Consider the following 23,262-nt stretch of genomic DNA (forward strand, 5'->3'; position numbering starts at 1 on the left):
GAACAGACCTCTGTGTTGTAAAGAACAGACCTCTGTGTTGTAAAGAACAGACCTCTGTGTTGTAAAGAACAGACCTCTGTGTTGTACATTTACATTTACATTGTAAAGGACAGACCTCTGTGTTGTGAAGAACAAACCTCTGTGTTGTGAAGAACAAACCTCTGTGTTGTAAAGAACACACCTCTGTGTTGTGAAGAACAAACCAAAGAATGTTTCCACTGCAGCACCAATACAAACATCTAATTTCAGCTAATTATCACCTAATGCATATTATAAACCGGGTCGTTCGAGCCCTGGATGTTGATTGGGCGAAAGCTGTAGTACAGTATATGAGACAATATACCACGGGTATGACACAAAAGGACTTGTTTACAGCTCTAATTACTATAGTAACCAGTTTAGCATAGCAATAATATTTCTCTGGGATTTGTGGTATATGGTCAATATACCACGGCTGAGGGCTGTATCCAGCCACTCCAGCCCTTAGCCGTGGTATATTGGTCATATACCACACCCCCTCTGGCCTTGTTGGTTAAATAGAACACTCCAAAGCTGGAGTCATTATCATGATGTCGACAGACATGACGCTACAGTGCTGAATGATGTTGATGTTTGCGAGGTGTATCCCACCATGCCCCGAACAGGAATACCTGTAGTTATGTTAAAGAACAGGTTGAAGGCTCTACAATTAGGTTGTTAAACACTATAATGGATACTTTCTAGAGTCATCCCAAGAAGCTGCTGTATATAAGGCTGATGCCAGCAGTACTCCGACATTTCCTGATTCCCATGATGGACTTGACTGTGTCTTCCCTGCTGTCCATGGTGGTTTACACCTGTTGTACCTGGGCCATACCTGCTCAGGTAAACACAAGTGCAAGTTAAACCTGTTGTACCCAAACTGTTAAATGTAGACTTTTTTATAAAAAGGAAAATTATATTTCTCTCTATTTTGTAGAGTACCTCAGTGAGCTCCAAAAGGTTCCCTAAAAGTTATTCAGGTAAACAACAAACATATTACGCAACATTTCATAGTACAACAATACCAGGATTAACATATTTTATGTTTCAGATGATCACATTATACGCAGTGAGATGACAGCGATGGATCAAATCATAGAGGCCAATGAGTTCCAAGGTAAGAAAACCCTTCATCTTTTGCTATAGGTCTACACTAGGCAAAAACAAGTGTGAATCAGAGCAGTTCTCTGATTCACGCCTGTCTCAGTGGACTAATCACATGACTGGTGACACAACGCACTTCCGCGTGGTCTCCGTACTACTGTGCTGTTTGTTGCTGCTTCCTGCCAAACGTTTCACTTCCGCGTGGTCTCCGTACTACTGTGCTGTTTGTTGCTACTTGGCTTCCTGCCAAACGTTTCACTTCCGCGTGGTCTCCGTACTACTGTGCTGTTTGTTGCTACTTGGCTTCCTGCCAAACGTTTCACTTCCGCGTGGTCTCCGTACTACTGTGCTGTTTGTTGCTACTTGGCTTCCTGCCAAACGTTTCACTTCCGCGTGGTCTCCGTACTACTGTGCTGTTTGTTGCTACTTGGCTTCCTGCCAAACGTTTCACTTCCGCGTGGTCTCCGTACTACTGTGCTGTTTGTTGCTGCTTCCTGCCAAACGTTTCACTTCCAGCGTGGTCTCCGTACTACTGTGCTGTTTGTTGCTGCTTGGCTTCCTGCCAAACGTTTCACTTCGGCGTGGTCTCCGTACTACTGTGCTGTTTGTTGCTACTTGGCTTCCTGCCAAACGTTTCACTTCCGCGTGGTCTCCGTACTACTGTGCTGTTTGTTGCTACTTGGCTTCCTGCCAAACGTTTCACTTCCGCGTGGTCTTCTACTGTGCTGTTTGTTGCTACTTGGCTTCCTGCCAAACGTTTCACTTCCGCGTGGTCTCCGTACTACTGTGCTGTTTGTTGCTGCTTCCTGCCAAACGTTTCACTTCCGCGTGGTCTCCGTACTACTGTGCTGTTTGTTGCTGCTTCCTGCCAAACGTTTCACTTCCGCGTGGTCTCCGTACTACTGTGCTGTTTGTTGCTGCTTCCTGCCAAACGTTTCACTTCCGCGTGGTCTCCGTACTACTGTGCTGTTTGTTGCTGCTTGGCTTCCTGCCAAACGTTTCACTTCCGCGTGGTCTCCGTACTACTGTGCTGTTTGTTGCTACTTGGCTTCCTGCCAAACGTTTCACTTCCGCGTGGTCTCCGTACTACTGTGCTGTTTGTTGCTACTTGGCTTCCTGCCAAACGTTTCACTTCCGCGTGGTCTCCGTACTACTGTGCTGTTTGTTGCTGCTTCCTGCCAAACGTTTCACTTCCGCGTGGTCTCCGTACTACTGTGCTGTTTGTTGCTGCTTCCTGCCAAACGTTTCACTTCCGCGTGGTCTCCGTACTACTGTGCTGTTTGTTGCTGCTTCCTGCCAAGCGTTTCACTTCGCGTGGTCTCCGTACTACTGTGCTGTTTGTTGCTGCTTGGCTTCCTGCCAAACGTTTCACTTCCGCGTGGTCTCCGTACTACTGTGCTGTTTGTTGCTGCTTCCTGCCAAACGTTTCACTTCCGCGTGGTCTCCGTACTACTGTGCTGTTTGTTGCTACTTGGCTTCCTGCCAAACGTTTCACTTCCGCTTGGTCTCCGTACTACTGTGCTGTTTGTTGCTACTTGGCTTCCTGCCAAACGTTTCACTTCCGCGTGGTCTCCGTACTACTGTGCTGTTTGTTGCTACTTGGCTTCCTGCCAAACGTTTCACTTCCGCGTGGTCTCCGTACTACTGTGCTGTTTGTTGCTACTTCCTGCCAAACGTTTCACTTCCGCGTGGTCTCCGTACTACTGTGCTGTTTGTTGCTGCTTCCTGCCAAACGTTTCACTTCCGCGTGGTCTCCGTACTACTGTGCTGTTTGTTGCTGCTTGGCTTCCTGCCAAACGTTTCACTTCCGCGTGGTCTCCGTACTACTGTGCTGTTTGTTGCTACTTGGCTTCCTGCCAAACGTTTCACTTCCGCGTGGTCTCCGTACTACTGTGCTGTTTGTTGCTGCTTGGCTTCCTGCCAAACGTTTCACTTCCGCGTGGTCTCCGTACTACTGTGCTGTTTGTTGCTACTTGGCTTCCTGCCAAACGTTTCACTTCCGCGTGGTCTCCGTACTACTGTGCTGTTTGTTGCTGCTTCCTGCCAAACGTTTCACTTCCGCGTGGTCTCCGTACTACTGTGCTGTTTGTTGCTGCTTCCTGCCAAGCGTTTCACTTCCGGCGTGGTCTCCGTACTACTGTGCTGTTTGTTGCTACTTGGCTTCCTGCCAAACGTTTCACTTCGCGTGGTCTCCGTACTACTGTGCTGTTTGTTGCTGCTTGGCTTCCTGCCAAACGTTTTTCCGCGTGGTCTCCGTACTACTGTGCTGTTTGTTGCTGCTTCCTGCCAAGCGTTTCACTTCCGCGTGGTCTCCGTACTACTGTGCTGTTTGTTGCTGCTTGGCTTCCTGCCAAACGTTTCTTCAGCGTGGTCTCCGTACTACTGTGCTGTTTGTTGCTGCTTCCTGCCAAGCGTTTCACTTCAGCGTGGTCTCCGTACTACTGTGCTGTTTGTTGCTGCTTGGCTTCCTGCCAAGCGTTTCACTTCGCGTGGTCTCCGTACTACTGTGCTGTTTGTTGCTGCTTCCTGCCAAACGTTTCACTTCCGCGTGGTCTCCGTACTACTGTGCTGTTTGTTGCTGCTTGGCTTCCTGCCAAAGCGTTTCACTTCCGCGTGGTCTCCGTACTACTGTGCTGTTTGCTGCTTGGCTTCCTGCCAAACGTTTCACTTCCGCGTTTCACTACTGTGCTGTTTGTTGCTGCTTGGCTTCCTGCCAAACGTTTCACTTCGCGTGGTCTCCGTACTACTGTGCTGTTTGTTGCTTTGGCTTCCTGCCAAACGGCTCTCTACTGTGCCTGCTTCCTGCCAAACGTTTCACTTCCGCGTGGTCTTACTACTGTGCTGTTTGTTGTCTCCGTGCCAAACGTTTCACTTGTGGCTGTGTGCTGTTTGTTGCTGCTTCCTGCCAAACGTTTCACTTCCGCGTGGTCTCCGTACTACTGTGCTGTTTGTTGCTGCTTGCTTCCTGCCAAATGTTTCACTTCCGCGTGGTCTCCGTACTACTGTGCTGTTTGTTGCTGCTTGGCTTCCTGCCAAACGTTTCACTTCCGCGTGGTCTCCGTACTACTGTGCTGTTTGTTGCTGCTTGGCTTCCTGCCAAACGTTTTTCGCGTGGTCTCAGTACTACTGTGCTGTTTGTTGCTACTTGGCTTCCTGCCAAGCGTTTCACTTCGCGTGGTCTCCGTACTACTGTGCTGTTTGTTTGCTTCCTGCCAAACGTTTCACTTCCGCGTGGTCTCCGGCTACTGTGCTGTTTGTTGCTGCTTCCTGCCAAACGTTTCACTTCCGCGTGGTCTCCGTACTACTGTGCTGTTTGTTGCTGCTTGGCTTCCTGCCAAACGTTTCACTTCCGCGTGGTCTCCGTACTACTGTGCTGTTTGTTGCTGCTTGGCTTCCTGCCAAACGTTTCACTTCCGCGTGGTCTCCGTACTACTGTGCTGTTTGTTGCTGCTTCCTGCCAAACGTTTCACTTCCGCGTGGTCTCCGTACTACTGTGCTGTTTGTTGCTACTTGGCTTCCTGCCAAACGTTTCACTTCCGCGTGGTCTCCGTACTACTGTGCTGTTTGTTGCTGCTTCCTGCCAAACGTTTCACTCTTAATAACTATTTCAATCGAACTCTGTATTTAACAACCAGAAATGAGGAGGAAGTTGGAAAAATCTAGAATCTTTCTAGAGCTCCTATTTTGGAGAAGCATTGGGGGAAGCATTGGGGGAAGCATTGGGGGAAGCATTGGGGGAAGCATTGGGGGAAGCATTGGGGGAAGCATTGGGCATTGGGGGAAGCATTGGGCATTGGGGAAGCATTGGGCATTGGGCATTGGGGGAAGCATTGGGGGAAGCATTGGGGGAAGCATTGGGGGAAGCATTGTGCGATTTACATTTGGTGAGAATGAGGGGACGATGGGGACTGGAAAGTTGGAAATGAACAGCAGTTTGTAGTTGGAGTGTGATTCACAAACAAGGATGTTTTTTTGGGGGTGACCTGTTTGCGGTCTCGAATATGGTGAAGGACGAACTGGGGAAAGTGGAATCGGTTAGAGTGACCCGGAGCAGAATGATGCTGATTTTGTCAAAAGCATAACAAGAGAACGCTCTGTGGCTCGACGGCGACGTATGATGTGGAACGCTGTGGTTTTCAGATTGGGGCACCGGTTAAAGGTGTCATCTCCGGTTAAAGGTGTCATCTCCGGTTAAAGGTGTCATCTCCGGTTAAAGGTGTCATCTCCGGTTAAAGGTGTCATCTCCGGTTAAAGGTGTCATCTCTGGTGTCTCGTAGGACATAGAGGCTGTGTGGTTTTAAGGATAACATTCGGGTAGACGCGCGTCGATTGAATTCAATGATCCACGGAAAGAAGGAGTTTTACTGTTTGATGAAATGGTTCTCCCAATGTAAAACTTGTATTACGTGAGATATGCAGAGCGACGATATGTACAGAAGCCGCTGCAGTGTTACAAAAGGTTTGGACACCTGGCAAGTGTTTGTTGAAGGAATAAATATGTATTAGTTGAAGAGTCAGATGAAGTATGTTGTTGTAATTGTGATGGGAATCCCAGAGTGCCGTGTCCGGATGGAGGTTACAGTGGATCAGGGCCATCCAGCAGGTCTCCTATGTGGAGGCAGTGAAAATAAGATGGCAGTGGAGAAATGAAGGAGAAGGTTACAGTGAAGGAGGTGGACTTTGTGGAGCATTGAATCTCCAGGACTTTAAGAGAAATGTTCAGGGAGCGCCTCCCAGGTTCCTTAGTGAAGAGTACATTTTTTATTATAATTGTTTCTTAAATTTTGGGGTCAGTTATTAAGAGAATATAGATAGGTCGTGACCGGCCTCACACTCCAGTACAGTAGGGGGCGGTGTATGCACCTGTTAGTTGGTTGCGGTCTGCCAATAATCTTAGTTTCACCCCGGACATTTTATTTGGACAAAAATCTGTGGAAAGAAAATAAAATAGTAACATTGTAGTCACTGTGTCTGACTTCACTAATGCTCTGGTGGCTGAATGGAAGCAAGTCCCCTCAGAAATGTTCCTACATCTGGTGGAAAGCCTTCCCAGAAGAGTGGAGGCTGTTATAGCAGCAATGTTCCAACATCTAGTGGAAAGCCTTCCCAGAAGAGTGGGGGCTGTTATAGCAGCAAAGGGGGGGACCCACTCCATATTAATACCCATGATTTTGAAATGAGATGTTCGACAAGCAGGTGTCCACATACTTTTGGTCATGTACATTATCAGTAATATACCATAAAACACAACAAGGACACACAGACATTACAAGCAGCATATCATCAATGGAGTTTTTTTTAAATGGTGAGAAGGATCTGCAGATATGCACAAACGTTCTATTTTGGCCCTGGGTAAAATAAATCAGTCTGCCATCGCACTGCGATGCTCCAGGTACTGTGGAGGAGGTGGCTAGTGGTGGTTATATCACTGTGATGCTCCAGGTACTGTGACTAGTGGTGGTTATATCACTGTGATGCTCCAGGTACTGTGACTAGTGGTGGTTATATCACTGTGATGCTCCAGGTACTGTGACTAGTGGTGGTTATATCACTGTGATGCTCCAGGTACTGTGACTAGTGGTGGTTATATCACTGTGATGCTCCAGGTACTGTAACTAGTGGTGGTTATATCACTGTGATGCTCCAGGTACTGTAACTAGTGTTGGTTATATCACTGTGATGCTCCAGGTACTGTGGAGGAGGTGGCTATTGGTGGTTATATCACTGTGATGCTCCAGGTACTGTGGAGGAGGTGGCTATTGGTGGTTATATCACTGTGATGCTCCAGGTACTGTGGCTAGTGTTGGTTATATCACTGTGATGCTCCAGGTACTGTGGCTAGTGGTGGTTATATCACTGTGATGCTCCAGGTACTGTGGCTAGTGTTGGTTATATCACTGTGATGCTCCAGGTACTGTGGAGGAGGTGGCTAGTGGTGGTTATATCACTGTGATGCTCCAGGTACTGTGACTAGTGGTGGTTATATCACTGTGATGCTCCAGGTACTGTGGCTAGTGTTGGTTATATCACTGTGATGCTCCAGGTACTGTGGAGGGCTAGTGGTGGTTATATCACTGTGATGCTCCAGGTACTGTGACTAGTGGTGGTTATATCACTGTGATGCTCCAGGTACTGTGACTAGTGGTGGTTATATCACTGTGATGCTCCAGGTACTGTGACTAGTGGTGGTTATATCACTGTGATTCTCCAGGTACTGTGGAGGGGCTGGCTAGTGGTGGTTATATCACTGTGATGCTCCAGGTACTGTGGAGGAGGTGACTAGTGGTGGTTATATCACTGTGATGCTCCAGGTACTGTGACTAGTGGTGGTTATATCACTGTGATTCTCCAGGTACTGGAGGGGCTGGCTAGTGTTGGTTATATCACTGTGATGCTCCAGGTACTGTGACTAGTGGTGGTTATATCACTGTGATGCTCCAGGTACTGTGACTAGTGGTGGTTATATCACTGTGATGCTCCAGGTACTGTACTAGTGTGGTTATATCACTAGTGGTGTCTAGTTCCAGGTACTGTGACTATCACTGTGATGCTCCAGGTACTGTGACTAGTGGTGGTTATATCACTGTGATTCCAGGTACTGTGACTAGTGGTGGTTATATCACTGTCAGGTACTGTGTCTGGTGGTTATATCACTGTGATGCTCCAGGTACTGTGGAGGGGCCGGCTAGTGTTGGTTATATCACTGTGATGCTCCTGGTACTGTGGCTAGTGGTGGTTATATCACTGTGATGCTCCAGGTACTGTGGAGGGGCTGGCTAGTGGTGGTTATATCACTGTGATGCTCCAGGTACTGTGGAGGAGGTGGCTAGTGGTGGTTATATCACTGTGATGCTCCAGGTACTGTAGAGGAGGTGGCTAGTGGTGGTTATATCACTGTGATGCTCCAGGTACTGTGTCTAGTGGTGGTTATATCACTGTGATGCTCCAGGTACTGTGGCTAGTGGTGGTTATATCACTGTGATGCTCCAGGTACTGTGGAGGGGCTGGCTAGTGGTGGTTATATCACTGTGATGCTCCTGGTACTGTGGCTAGTGGTGGTTATATCACTGTGATGCTCCAGGTACTGTGACTAGTGGTGGTTATATCACTGTGATGCTCCAGGTACTGTGGAGGAGGTGGCTAGTGGTGGTTATATCACTGTGATGCTCCAGGTACTGTAGAGGAGGTGGCTAGTGGTGGTTATATCACTGTGATGCTCCAGGTACTGTGGAGGGGCTGGCTAGTGGTGGTTATATCACTGTGATGCTCCAGGTACTGTGGAGGAGGTGGCTAGTGGTGGTTATATCACTGTGATGCTCCAGGTACTGTAGAGGAGGTGGCTAGTGGTGGTTATATCACTGTGATGCTCCAGGTACTGTGTCTAGTGGTGGTTATATCACTGTGATGCTCCAGGTACTGTGGCTAGTGGTGGTTATATCACTGTGATGCTCCAGGTACTGTGGAGGGGCTGGCTAGTGGTGGCTAGTGGTGGTTATATCACTGTGATGCTCCAGGTACTGTGGAGGAGGTGGCTGGTGGTGATGCTCCAGGTATATCACTGTGATGCTCCAGGTAGGTGGCTGTGGTTATATCACTGTGATGCTCCAGGTGGCTAGTGGTGGTTATATCACTGTGATGCTCCAGGTACTGTGGTTATATCACTGTGTGGTTATGGTGGTGAAATCACTGTGATGCTCCAGGTACTGTGGCTAGTGGTGGTTATATACTGCGATGCTCCAGTGGTGGTTATATCACTGTGATGCTCCAGGTACTGTGGAGTGGTGGTTATATCACTGTGATGCTCCTAGTGTGGTGGTTATATCACTGTGATGCTCCAGGTACTGTGGCTAGTGGTGGTTATATCACTGTGATGCTCCAGGTACTGTGACTAGTGGTGGTTATATCACTGTGATGCTCCAGGTACTGTGGAGGAGGTGGCTAGTGTTGGTTATATCACTGTGATGCTCCAGGTACTGTGGCTAGTGTTGGTTATATCACTGTGATGCTCCAGGTACTGTGGAGGAGGTGGCTAGTGCTGGTTATATCACTGTGATGCTCCAGGTACTGTGGAGGAGGAAGCTAGTGGTGGTTATATCACTGTGATGCTCCAGGTACTGTGGAGGAGGTGGCTAGTGTTGGTTATATCACTGTGATGCTCCAGGTACTGTGGCTAGTGGTGGTTATATCACTGTGATGCTCCAGGTACTGTGGAGGAGGTGGCTAGTGGTGGTTATATCACTGTGATGCTCCAGGTACTGTGACTAGTGGTGGTTATATCACTGTGATGCTCCAGGTACTGTGGCTAGTGGTGGTTATATCACTGCGATGCTCCAGGTACTGTAACTAGTGGTGGTTATATCACTGTGATGCTGGTACTAGTGGTGGTTATATCACTGTGATGCTCCAGGTCAGTGGTGGTTATATCACTGCGATGCTCCAGGTACTGTAACTAGTGGTGGTTATATCACTGTGATGCTCCAGGTACTGTGGAGGAGGTGGCTAGTGGTGGTTATATCACTGTGATGCTCCAGGTACTGTGGAGGAGGTGGCTAGTGGTGGTTATATCACTGTGATGCTCCAGGTACTGTAACTAGTGGTGGTTATATCACTGTGATGCTCCAGGTACTGTGGAGGAGGTGGCTAGTGGTGGTTATATCACTGTGATGCTCCAGGTACTGTGGAGGGGCTGGCTAGTGTTGGTTATATCACTGTGATGCTCCAGGTACTGTGGAGGAGGTGACTAGTGGTGGTTTATCACTGTGATGCTCACTGTGGCTAGTGTGGTTATATGCTGCTCCAGGTACTGTGGCTAGTGGTGGTTATATCACTGTGATGCTCCAGGTACTGTGGAGGAGGTGGCTAGTGGTGGTTATATCACTGTGATGCTCCAGGTACTGTAGTGTTGGTTATATCACTGGAGCTCCAGGTACTGTGGCTAGTGGTGGTTATATCACTGTGATGCTCCAGGTACTGTGGACTAGTGGTGGTGTGATGCTCCAGGTACTGTGGAGGAGGTGGAGTGGTGGTTATATCACTGTGATGCTCCAGGTACTGTGACTAGTGTTGGTTATATCACTGTGATGCTCCAGGTACTGTGGCTAGTGTTGGTTATATCACTGTGATGCTCCAGGTACTGTGGCTAGTGGTGGTTATATCACTGTGATGCTCCAGGTACTGTGGAGGAGGTGGCTAGTGGTGGTTATATCACTGTGATGCTCCAGGTACTGTGGAGGGGCTGGCTAGTGTTGGTTATATCACTGTGATGCTCCAGGTACTGTGACTAGTGGTGGTTATATCACTGTGATGCTCCAGGTACTGTGGAGGAGGTGGCTAGTGTTGGTTATATCACTGTGATGCTCCAGGTACTGTGGCTAGTGGTGGTTATATCACTGTGATGCTCCAGGTACTGTGGAGGAGGTGGCTAGTGGTGGTTATATCACTGTGATGCTCCAGGTACTGTGACTAGTGGTGGTTATATCACTGTGATGCTCCAGGTACTGTGTGGCTAGTGTTGGTTATATCACTGTGATGCTCCAGGTACTAGTGGTGGTTATATCACTGTGATGTCCAGGTACTGTGGTTATAGTGGTGGTTATATCACTGTGATGCTCCAGGTACTGTGACTAGTGGTGGTTATATCACTGTGATGCTCCAGGTACTGTGGCTAGTGGTGGTTATATCACTGCGATGCTCCAGGTACTGTAACTAGTGGTGGTTATATCACTGTGATGCTCCAGGTACTGTGGCTAGTGGTGGTTATATCACTGTGATGCTCCAGGTACTGTGGCTAGTGGTGGTTATATCACTGCGATGCTCCAGGTACTGTAACTAGTGGTGGTTATATCACTGTGATGCTCCAGGTACTGTGGAGGAGGTGGCTAGTGGTGGTTATATCACTGTGATGCTCCAGGTACTGTGGAGGAGGTGGCTAGTGGTGGTTATATCACTGTGATGCTCCAGGTACTGTAACTAGTGGTGGTTATATCACTGTGATTCTCCAGGTACTGTGGAGGAGGTGGCTAGTGGTGGTTATATCACTGTGATGCTCCAGGTACTGTGGAGGGGCTGGCTAGTGTTGGTTATATCACTGTGATGCTCCAGGTACTGTGGAGGAGGTGACTAGTGGTGGTTATATCACTGTGATGCTCCAGGTACTGTGGCTAGTGGTGGTTATATCACTGTGATGCTCCAGGTACTGTGGATGAGGTGGCTAGTGGTGGTTATATCACTGTGATGCTCCAGGTACTGTGGCTAGTGTTGGTTATATCACTGTGATGCTCCAGGTACTGTGGCTAGTGGTGGTTATATCTCTGTGATGCTCCAGGTACTGTGGAGGGGCTGGCTAGTGGTGGTTATATCACTGTGATGCTCCAGGTACTGTGGAGGAGGTGGCTAGTGGTGGTTATATCACTGTGATGCTCCAGGTACTGTGACTAGTGTTGGTTATATCACTGTGATGCTCCAGGTACTGTGTCTAGTGGTGGTTATATCACTGTGATGCTCCAGGTACTGTGGCTAGTGGTGGCTATATCACTGTGATGCTCCAGGTACTGTGGCTAATGTTGGCCTCTATAGTTCTAATCTTTCTGAGGACCAATTTATCCAGCATGGGCTCTAGTTTGTCCTGGTTGGTGCCGATGGTAGATCCAGTCTTCTTGATGATTTTGTTTGGCCTGTTTGCATCCTCCCTAGTGATGTTACCCTGCCTGAATCAGAGTATTTCTCCACAACTCAGTGGTCCAGTGGTCCTGAGTCTGCACAGAACTGCCAGGACCCAGGATCAATGGAGACACTGCAGTCTTTAATCCTGTATCTCTTGACACATTCACAAAAAACAGTAATGGCCCACTGGACCCTATTCCAACTACTGAAAGAGCTGCTTCCTGTGCTTGGCCCTCCTATGTTGAACATACTAAACTGCTTCCTATCCTCTGGATGTGTACCAAACTCACTGAAAGTGACAGTAATAAAGCCTCTCTTGAAAAAGCCAACACTTGACCAATAAAAAATAAAAAAAATAAAAAATATTGGCCTCTATCTAATTCTTTCAAAATGTTTTGAAAAAGCTGTTCCTGAAGACAAATGTATACGAAACGCTTCAGTCTGGTTTTAGACCCCATCATAGCACTGAGACTGCACTTGTGAAGGTGGTAAATGATCTTTTAGTGGCATCAGACCGAGGCTCTACATCTGTCCTCGTCCTCCTAGACCTTAGTGCTGCTTTTTGATACCATCGATCACCACATTCTTCTGGAGAGATTGGAAACCCTAACTGGTCTACACGGACAAGTTCTGGCCTGGTTTAGATCTTATCTGTGGGAAAGATATCAGTTCGTCTCGGGGGATGGTTTGTCCTCTGACGAATCAATGTTAGGTTTCGGTGTTCCTCAAGGTTCTGTTTTAGGACCACTATTGTTTTCACTGTATATTTTAGCTCTTGGGGATGTCATTCGGAAACACAATGTCACTGCTATGCGGACGACACACAGCTGTACATTTCAATGAAACATGTTGAAGCCCAAAAACGGCCTGGAAGCCTGTGTTTTATACATAAGGACAAACAGAGATGTTCTAGGTCCCAAGAAACAAAGAGATCTTCTGTTGGATCTGACAATTAATCTTGATGGTTGTACAGTCGTCTCAAATAAGTGAAGGACCTCGGGGTTACTCTGGACCCTGATCTCTCTTTTGTCGAACATATCAAGACTGTTTCAAGGACAGCTTGAATCCATGCTTTTGTTACTTCTACGTTAGACTACTTCAATGCTCTACTTTCTGGCTACCCGGATAAAGCACTAAATAAACTTCAGTTAGTGCTAAACACGACTGCTAGAATCCTGACTAGAATCAAAACATTTGATCATATTACTCCAGTGCTAAGCCTCCCTACACTGGTTTCCTGTTAAGGCTAGGGCTGATTTAAAGGTTTTACTGCTAACCTACAAAGCATTACATGGGCTTGCTCCTACCTGTCTCTCCGATTTGGTCCTGCCGTACATACCTACACGTACGCTACGGTCACAAGACGCAGGCCTCCTAATTGTCCCTAGAATTTCTAAGCAAACAGCTGGAGGCAGGGCTTTCTCCTATAGCGCTCCATTTGTTTGGAATGGTCTGCCTATCCATGTGAGAGACGCAGACTCTGTCTCAACCTTTAAGTCTTTACTGAAGACTCATCTCTTCAGTAAGTCCTATGATTGAGTGTAGTCTGGCCCAGGGGTGTGAAGGTGAATGGCAAGGCACTGGAGTAACGAACCGCCCTTGCTGTCTCTGCCTGGCTGGTTCCCCTCTCTCCACTGGGATTCTCTGCCTCTGACCCTATTACAGGGGCTGAGTCACTGACTTACTGGTGCTCTTCCATGTCGTCCCTAGGAGGGGTGCGACACGTATATTTTCGCAATATTGTATTTAAGTCACGTTACCTTCTTGTCCAGTTTTGCGCCCCCTCAGGCTTGTGCGGTGGAGGAGATCTTCCTGGGCTATACTCAGGCTTGTCTCAGGGTAGTCAGATGGTGGTCTGTTGATATCCAGCTAGTGGTGTGCGGACTGTGCTTTGGCAAAGTGGGTGGGGTTATATCCTGCCTGGTTGGCCGGGGCCACAGTGTCCCCTTAACCCCCCCCCATCTCAGCCTCCAGTATCAATAATACTCTGTGTGCCGGGGGGGCTGGGGTCAGTCTGTCCCATCTGGTGTAATTATGTCGTCTTATCTGGTGTAATTCTCCTGTCTTAAAGTGCCTTCGGAAAGTATTCAGACCCCTTGACTTTTTCCACATTTTGTTACGTTACAGCCTTATTCTAAAATGGATTCTAAAATATGGATAAAACACCTTTCTGGATAAAACACCTTTCTGGATAAAACACCTTTCTGGATAAAACACCTTTATGGATAAAACACCTTTCTGGATAAAACACCTTTCTGGATAAAACACCTTTCTGGATAAAACACCTTAATGGATAAAACACCTTTTTGGATAAAACACCTTAATGGATAAAACACCTTTCTGGATAAAACACCTTTCTGGATAAAACACCTTTCTGGATAAAACACCTTAATGGATAAAACACCTTTCTGGATAAAACACCTTTCTGGATAAAACACCTTAATGGATAAAACACCTTAATGGATAAAACACATTTCTGGATAAAACACCTTTATGGATAAAACACCTTTATGCTCCTATGTACCCTTGTTGTGTCTCTGCCATCCTCAGCTGCCCAGGTTCCAGACGGCACTAGTTTCAGGGATGGAGATATCGCTGTGACTACCGGGAGGCGCTCCAAGGTCTGTTTCGCACGCAGTTGTCTGTGGTCCAAGTCGGTGGACGGACATGTCTACATCGCATACAGGCTGTCATTGGACTACAGTAAGTTACCATCAGGGTTTCCGATATGGGTCTACATCTCATATAGGCTGTCATTGGACTACAGTAAGTTACCAGCAGGGTTTCAGATATGGGTCTACATCTCATACAGGCTGTCCTTGGACTACAGTAAGTTACCAGCAGGGTTTCAGATATGGGTCGTTGGTCCTGTACCTTTCCACTAATATGTTGTGTATATATACGGTTAAAATCGGAAGTTTACATACACTCAATTAGTATTTGGTAGCGTTGCCTTTAAATAGTTTAACTTGGGTCAAACGTTTCGGGTAGCCTTCCACAAGCTTCCCACAATAAGTTGGATGAAATTTGTCTCATTTGTCCCACCCAACTTATTGTGGGAAGCTTGTGGAAGGCTAGAGCGATTTTCTAGGTTAGCTAGCCAGCTATTGTCGTTCTTTTAACGCAACGTAACGTAATCAACACTGCTAGCTAGCCAGCTAGCCCCCGAATAGCAGCACTGTCGAAACTATCACACCCAACGGAACGACTTGATTAGTGTAGTGTCAACAACGCAGCCACTGCCAGCTAGCCTACAAAGTCAACAACGCAGCCACTGCCAGCTAGCCTACTTCAGCAGTACTGTATCATTTTAATCATTTTAGTCAATAAGATTCTTGCTACGTAAGCTTAACTTTCTGAACATTCGAGACGTGTAGTCCACTTGTCATTCCAATCTCCTTTGAATTAGCGTAGCCTCTTCTGTAGCCTGTCAACTATGTGTCTGTCTATCCCTGTTCTCTCCTCTCTGCACAGACCATACAAACGCTCCACACCGGCGTGGCCGCGCCACCTAATCTGGTGGTCCCAGCGCGCACGACCCACGTGGAGTTCCAGGTTTCGGTAGCCTCTGGAACTGCCGATCTGCGGCCAACAAGGCAGAGTTCATCTCAGCCTATGTCTCCCTCCAGTCCCTCGACTTCTTGGCACTGACGGAAACATGGATCACCACAGATAACACTGCTACTCCTACTGCTCTCTCTTCGTCCGCCCACGTGTTCTCGCACACCCGAGAGCTTCTGGTCAGCGGGGTGGTGGCACCGGGATCCTCATCTCTCCCAAGTGGTCATTCTCTCTTTCTCCCTTACCCATCTGTCTATCGCCTCCTTTGAATTCCATGCTGTCACAGTTACCAGCCTTTTCAAGCTTAACATCCTTATCATTTATCGCCCTCCAGGTTCCCTCGGAGAGTTCATCAATGAGCTTGATGCCTTGATAAGCTCCTTTCCTGAGGACGGCTCACCTCTCACAGTTCTGGGCGACTTTAACCTCCCCACGTCTACCTTTGACTCATTCCTCTCTGCCTCCTTCTTTCCACTCCTCTCCTCTTTTGACCTCACCCTCTCACCTCCCCCCCCTACTCACAAGGCAGGCAATACGCTCGACCTCATCTTTACTAGATGCTGTTCTTCCACTAACCTCATTGCAACTCCCCTCCAAGTCTCCAACCACTACCTTGTATCCTTTTCCCTCTCGCTCTCATCCAACACTTCCCACACTGCCCCCTACTCGGATGGTATCGCGCCGTCCCAACCTTCGCTCTCTCTCCCCCGCTACTCTCTCCTCTTCCATCCTATCATCTCTTCCCTCTGCTCAAACCTTCTCCAACCTATCTCCTGATTCTGCCTCCTCAACCCTCCTCTCCTCCCTTTCTGCATCCTTTGACTCTCTATGTCCCCTATCCTCCAGGCCGGCTCGGTCCTCCCCTCCCGCTCCGTGGCTCGACGACTCATTGCGAGCTCACAGAACAGGGCTCCGGGCAGCCGAGCGGAAATGGAGGAAAATTCGCCTCCCTGCGGACCTGGCATCCTTTCACTCCCTCCTCTCTACATTTTCCTCTTCTGTCTCTGCTGCTAAAGCCACTTTCTACCACTCTAAATTCCAAGCATCTGCCTCTAACCCTAGGAAGCTCTTTGCCACCTTCTCCTCCCTCCTGAATCCTCCTCCCCCTCATCCCTCTCTGCAGATGACTTCGTCAACCATTTTGAAAAGAAGGTCGACGACATCCGATCCTCGTTTGCTAAGTCAAACGACACCGCTGGTTCTGCTCACACTGCCCTACCCTGTGCTCTGACCTCTTTCTCCCTCTCTCTCCAGATGAAATCTCGCGTCTTGTGACGGCCGGCCGCCCAACAACCTGCCCGCTTGACCCTATCCCCTCCTCTCTTCTCCAGACCATTTCCGGAGACCTTCTCCCTTACCTCACCTCGCTCATCAACTCATCCCTGACCGCTGGCTACGTCCCTTCCGTCTTCAAGAGAGCGAGAGTTGCACCCCTTCTGAAAAAACCTACACTCGATCCCTCCGATGTCAACAACTACAGACCAGTATCCTTCTTTCTTTTCTCTCCAAAACTCTTGAACGTGCCGTCCTTGGCCAGCTCTCCCGCTATCTCTCTCAGAATGACCTTCTTGATCCAAATCAGTCAGGTTTCAAGACTAGTCATTCAACTGAGACTGCTCTTCTCTGTATCACGGAGGCGCTCCGCACTGCTAAAGCTAACTCTCTCTCCTCTGCTCTCATCCTTCTAGACCTATCGGCTGCCTTCGATACTGTGAGCCATCAGATCCTCCTCTCCACCCTCTCCGAGTTGGGCATCTCCGGCGCGGCCCACGCTTGGATTGCGTCCAACCTGACAGGTCGCTCCTACCAGGTGGCGTGGCGAGAATCTGTCTCCTCACCACGTCCTCTCACCACTGGTGTCCCCCAGGGCTCTGTTCTAGGCCCTCTCCTATTCTCGCTATACACCAAGTCACTTGGCTCTGTCATAACCTCACATGGTCTCTCCTATCATTGCTATGCAGACGACACACAATTAATCTTCTCCTTTCCCCCTTCTGACGACCAGGTGGCGAATCGCATCTCTGCATGTCTGGCAGACATATCAGTGTGGATGACGGATCATCACCTCAAGCTGAACCAAGACGGAGCTGCTCTTCCTCCCGGGGAAGGACTGCCCGTTCCATGATCTCGCCATCACGGTTGACAACTCCATTGTGTCCTCCTCCCAGAGCGCTAAGAACCTTGGCGTGATCCTGGACAACACCCTGTCGTTCTCAAATAACATCAAGGCGGTGGCCCGTTCCTGTAGGTTCATGCTCTACAACATCCGCAGAGTACGACCCTGCCTCACACAGGAAGCGGCGCAGGTCCTAATCCAGGCACTTGTCATCTCCCGTCTGGATTACTGCAACTCGCTGTTGGCTGGGCTCCCTGCCTGTGCCATTAAACCCCTACAGCTCATCCAGAACGCCGCAGCCCGTCTGGTGTTCAACCTTCCCAAGTTCTCTCACGTCACCCCGCTCCTCCGCTCTCTCCACTGGCTTCCAGTTGAAGCTCGCATCCGCTACAAGACCATGGTGCTTGCCTACGGAGCTGTGAGGGGAACGGCACCTCAGTACCTCCAGGCTCTGATCAGGCCCTACACCCAAACAAGGGCACTGCGTTCATCCACCTCTGGCCTGCTCGCCTCCCTACCACTGAGGAAGTACAGTTCCCGCTCAGCCCAGTCAAAACTGTTCGCTGCTCTGGCCCCCCAATGGTGGAACAAACTCCCTCACGACGCCAGGACAGCGGAGTCAATCACCACCTTCCGGAGACACCTGAAACCCCACCTCTTTAAGGAATACCTAGGATAGGATAAAGTAATCCTTCTCACCCCCCCCCTTAAAAGATTTAGATGCACTATTGTAAAGTGGCAGTTCCACTGGATGTCATAAGGTGAACGCACCAATTTGTAAGTTGCTCTGGATAAGAGCGTCTGCTAAATGACTTAAATGTAATGTAAATGTAATACCCGAAACGTTTGACCCAAGTTAAAAAATTTAAAGGCAACGCTACCAAATACTAATTGAGTGTATGTAAACTTCTGACCCACTGGGAATGTGATGAAAGAAATAAAAGCTGAAATAAATCATTCTCTCTACTATTATTCTGACATTTCACATTAATAAAATAAAGTGGTGATCCTGACTGACCTAAGACAGGGGATTGTTACTAGGATTAAATGTAAAAACTGAGTATAAATGTATTCGGCTAAGGTGTATGTAAACTTCCCGACTTCACCTGTATATCTACTATATGGGCTGGTGGAAAACAATCACAGTAATATTTAGTTGACTGATTGAACTTCTTTTCCTTCTCAGTCTTATTCTTGGATGTGTTTCCCTCCGCAGGTGATTTGGATCAGAGGATAATAAAGTCTGGTATGGAGAACATGGAGAGAGGTACCTGTGTGCGTTTTGTTCCCTGGACACACCAGAGGGACTACCTGGATATTCAGCCTAAGTCAGGGTGAGAGAGAACCACTTTGTGTTGTGTTGATGATGAGATTGTCTGATTCTGTGGTTGTGTCCCAAATGATACCTTATTCCCTGTGTAGTGCACTACTTTAGACCAGGGCCCTATTCCCTGTGTAGTGCACTACTTTAGACCAGGGCCCTATTCCCTGTGTAGTGCACTACTTTAGACCAGGGCCCTATTCCCTGTGTAGTGCACTACTTTAGACCAGGGCCCTATTCCCTGTGTAGTGCACTACTTTAGACCAGGGCCCTATTCCCTGTGTAGTGCACTACTTTAGACCAGGGCCCTATTCCCTGTGTAGTGCACTACTTTAGACCAGGGCCCTATTCCCTGTGTAGTGCACTACTTTAGACCAGGGCCCTATTCCCTGTGTAGTGCACTACTTTAGACCAGGGCCCATAGCCCACTACTTCTGACCTCTGTAGAGGAAACATGACACAGAGTAACACTATGTAGGGGAAACATGACACAGAGTAACACTATGTAGGGGAAACATGACACAGAGTAACACTATGTAGGGGAAACATGACACAGAGTAACACTATGTAGGGGAAACATGACACAGTATAACACTATGTAGGGGAAACATGACACAGAGTAACACTATGTAGAGGAAACATGACACAGAGTAACACTATGTAGAGGAAACATGACACAGAGTAACACTATGTAGGGGAAACATGACACAGTAACACTCTGTAGAGGAAACATGACACAGTAACACTCTGTAGAGGAAACATGACACAGAGTAACACTATGTAGGGGAAACATGACACAGAGTAACACTATGTAGGGGAAACATGACATAGAGTAACACTATGTAGAGGAAACATGACATAGAGTAACACTATGTAGAGGAAACATGACACAGAGTAACACGATGTAGAGGAAACATGACACAGAGTAACACTATGTAGGGGAAACATGACACAGAGTAACACTATGTAGAGGAAACATGACACAGAGTAACACTATGTAGGGGAAACATGACACAGAGTAACACTATGTAGAGGAAACATGACACAGAGTAACACTATGTAGGGGAAACATGACACAGAGTAACACTATGTAGGGGAAACATGACACAGTAACACTATGTAGAGGAAACATGACACAGAGTAACACTATGTAGAGGAAACATGACACAGAGTAACACTATGTAGGGGAAACATGACACAGAGTAACACTATGTAGGGGAAACATGACACAGAGTAACACTATGTAGAGGAAACATGACAGAGTAACACTATGTAGAGGAAACATGACACAGAGTAACACTATGTAGAGGAAACATGACACAGAGTAACACTATGTAGGGGAAACATGACACAGAGTAACACTATGTAGGGGAAACATGACACAGTAACACTATGTAGGGGAAACATGACACAGTATAACACTATGTAGAGGAAACATGACACAGAGTAACACTATGTAGGGGAAACATGACACAGAGTAACACTATGTAGGGAAACATGACACAGAGTAACACTATGTAGGGGAAACATGACACAGTAACACTATGTAGGGGAAACATGACACAGTATAACACTATGTAGAGGAAACATGACACAGAGTAACACTATGTAGGGGAAACATGACACAGAGTAACACTATGTAGAGGAAACATGACACAGAGTAACACTATGTAGAGGAAACATGACACAGAGTAACACTATGTAGGGGAAACATGACACAGAGTAACACTATGTAGGGAAACATGACACAGAGTAACACTATGTAGGGGAAACATGACACAGAGTAACACTATGTAGGGGAAACATGACACAGAGTAACACTATGTAGAGGAAACATGACACAGAGTAACACTATGTAGGGGAAACATGACACAGAGTAACACTATGTAGGGGAAACATGACACAGTAACACTATGTAGAGGAAACATGACACAGAGTAACACTATGTAGAGGAAACATGACACAGAGTAACACTATGTAGAGGAAACATGACACAGAGTAACACTATGTAGGGGAAACATGACACAGAGTAACACTATGTAGGGGAAACATGACACAGTATAACACTATGTAGGGGAAACATGACACAGTATAACACTATGTAGAGGAAACATGACACAGTATAACACTATGTAGAGGAAACATGACACAGTATAACACTATGTAGGGGAAACATGACACAGAGTAACACTATGTAGAGGAAACATGACACAGAGTAACACTATGTAGAGGAAACATGACACAGAGTAACACTATGTAGAGGAAACATGACACAGAGTAACACTATGTAGAGGAAACATGACACAGAGTAACACTATGTAGGGGAAACATGACAGAGTAACACTATGTAGAGGAAACATGACACAGAGTAACACTATGTAGAGGAAACATGACACAGAGTAACACTATGTAGAGGAAACATGACACAGAGTAACACTATGTAGAGGAAACATGACACAGAGTAACACTATGTAGGGGAAACATGACAGAGTAACACTATGTAGGGGAAACATGACACAGTATAACACTATGTAGAGAATAAGGTGTCATTACGGACGGCCCTTGTCTCCCCTTTTCGATAAGGAACGGTGTGCACTGTTGTTGTTGTTGTTGTTGTTGTTGTTTAGGTGTTGGTCGTACCTAGGGCAGCGTGGTGGCAGACAGACTTTATCTCTACAGTCTCCTGACTGTATGTTGTCTGGCGTGGCCTCCCACGAACTCATGCACGCCCTGGGCTTCGTGCACGAACATTCCCGCATCGACCGCGACAACTATGTCACTGTCCTGTGGGAGAACATCTGGAAGGGTGAGCCAGACAAGGTGTTGACACTATGGTTTGGGGTCAAGGTAATGTTCCTTCAGTATATTCAACCAACTGATGTGTGTTGTCCATCAACAGATCGCGTACGGAACTTTGAGAAGTTCAAAACCAACTCTCTGGGCGTTCCCTATGACTACGACTCCATCATGCACTTTGGGATGTATGTAGCTAGGACACACACACACACACACACACACACACACACACATACAGACACACACACACACACACACACACACACACACACACACACACACACACACACACACACACACACACATACAGACACACACACACACACACACACACACACACACACACACACACACACACACACACACACACACACACACACACACACACACACACACATACACACACACACACACACACACACACACACACACACACACACACACACACACACACACACACACACACACACACACACACACACATGGAATTATATGTGAAGAAAGTCTCACAATGTCGTTTGTGTAAATGCAGGTATTCGTATTCAGAAGGTGGAGATCCTACCATCAAACCTAAGAGGAAGAACCACAACACCCTTCTGGGACAGAGAACCGGTCTCAGTCAACTGGACAAAATGAAGATTAACAAACTCTACAAATGTGGTTGGTAGCAAACAATATTTCCTTTATATTTCTGAGGCAAAGTTTTTATTGATTTTGTATTAGTTATTATTTTGTATTAATTTCCTCCCATTTTGTATTTGGTTTTCAAAGGTTGTCAATATAGAACAAAGGTATGATCACTAGATGTGTCCTCTCTCTCTCTCTTTTGACAGAAACCCTGGACGATTAGAAAAATCAAACAGAGAAACATCGTCCACTGAATCTCTGGTGTCAGATAATGGCAGCATTTAAATAAAGATTCGATTGACAACTCAGTTGCTCTTCTGTATTTCTGCGTAAACATGTTGTTGCATCACACTGAGAAATGACTGTTTACCTGTTTGAAATATGTCTGTTCTGGGACAACGAACACCTTTGGGGTGGCTCATCTCGGAAAGTGCTGAATGTCCTGTGTAAAAGTATAGGGTGAAGCTGGAGGATGCTGTTTAGGGGGCATCAACGGATTAGATGTTAATGTCATAGGACGCCACGAGGGACAACGCTCTGGGCTGTGATTCATCCTGGAACATCAGAACATGTAACCAATCAGTGCAGACGTCGGGAGGTGAGGTGAGGGGGGGGGGGGGGGTAGTCTATATAGGTGTGGAGTTAGGACCTAAATCTGGATCAGAGACCAGTCTGGCCCAAGGACATGAAACTCATGATCTCTCTAGGAATCATCTTGGGAATGATGACCTATACCTCCGCTCTACCTATCCAGGTAAGTGCTGAATTTAGTTTAGAATGAATCTTACCTTAGTGGTGCTCTCTCACGTAATACTTTCTGAAATTAACATTTCTTCCACAGAATTCATCAGTGATACAAGAAATGAGAGGGAGGTTGAAAAGAGGAAACTCCGGTAAATTGTTGAAATATTTCCATGAACATAATTTTGTATTTAATTAATGTGGCAGAATGTATCTTAACACACTTCTATTATCCATTTATAATAGAGGTGCTTAGGGGTCCAGAGGAAATGAATGCAATGGACAGGATCCTGAGAACCAATGGGAGTAAGTA

At 47.2% G+C, this 23,262-nt stretch overlaps 2 protein-coding genes across 3 annotated transcripts in view; both read left to right on the forward strand.

Moving 5' to 3' along the window:
• The first annotated feature begins 776 nt into the window (after window positions 1-776).
• hce2l2 (high choriolytic enzyme 2-like 2) lies at window positions 777-22,756 on the forward strand. The gene is made up of 9 exons (XM_065019720.1): window positions 777-864; window positions 959-1,001; window positions 1,073-1,138; window positions 14,338-14,490; window positions 18,681-18,798; window positions 21,413-21,591; window positions 21,685-21,766; window positions 22,114-22,241; window positions 22,415-22,756. The coding sequence occupies exons 1-9, from the start codon at window positions 790-792 to the stop codon at window positions 22,429-22,431; spliced, it is 861 nt and encodes a 286-aa protein (XP_064875792.1). The 5' UTR covers window positions 777-789; the 3' UTR covers window positions 22,432-22,756.
• A 99-nt stretch (window positions 22,757-22,855) lies between these two features.
• Window positions 22,856-23,262, forward strand: part of hce2l1 (high choriolytic enzyme 2-like 1) — a 7,786-nt gene continuing 7,379 nt past the window's right edge. For both annotated transcript variants that reach the window (XM_029650880.1, XM_029650881.1), the window contains exons 1-3: window positions 22,856-22,962; window positions 23,050-23,101; window positions 23,196-23,255. In XM_029650880.1, the coding sequence (XP_029506740.1) occupies window positions 22,894-22,962; window positions 23,050-23,101; window positions 23,196-23,255 (181 nt within the window). In that variant the 5' untranslated portion in view covers window positions 22,856-22,893. The remainder of the gene's footprint in view (window positions 22,963-23,049; window positions 23,102-23,195; window positions 23,256-23,262) is intronic.

Source organism: Oncorhynchus nerka, linkage group LG1, assembly GCF_034236695.1.
Source record: "Oncorhynchus nerka isolate Pitt River linkage group LG1, Oner_Uvic_2.0, whole genome shotgun sequence".
Taxonomy (NCBI): Eukaryota; Metazoa; Chordata; class Actinopteri; order Salmoniformes; family Salmonidae; genus Oncorhynchus; species Oncorhynchus nerka.

Coding starts and splice junctions, on each gene's coding strand:
- hce2l2 (XM_065019720.1), top strand. CDS start 790: ATGATGGACTTGACTGTGTCTTCCCTGCTGTCCATGGTGGTTTACACC. Junction 865..958: donor CCTGGGCCATACCTGCTCAG/GTAAACACAAGT, acceptor TCTATTTTGTAG/AGTACCTCAGTGAGCTCCAA. Junction 1,139..14,337: donor AGAGGCCAATGAGTTCCAAG/GTAAGAAAACCC, acceptor TGCCATCCTCAG/CTGCCCAGGTTCCAGACGGC.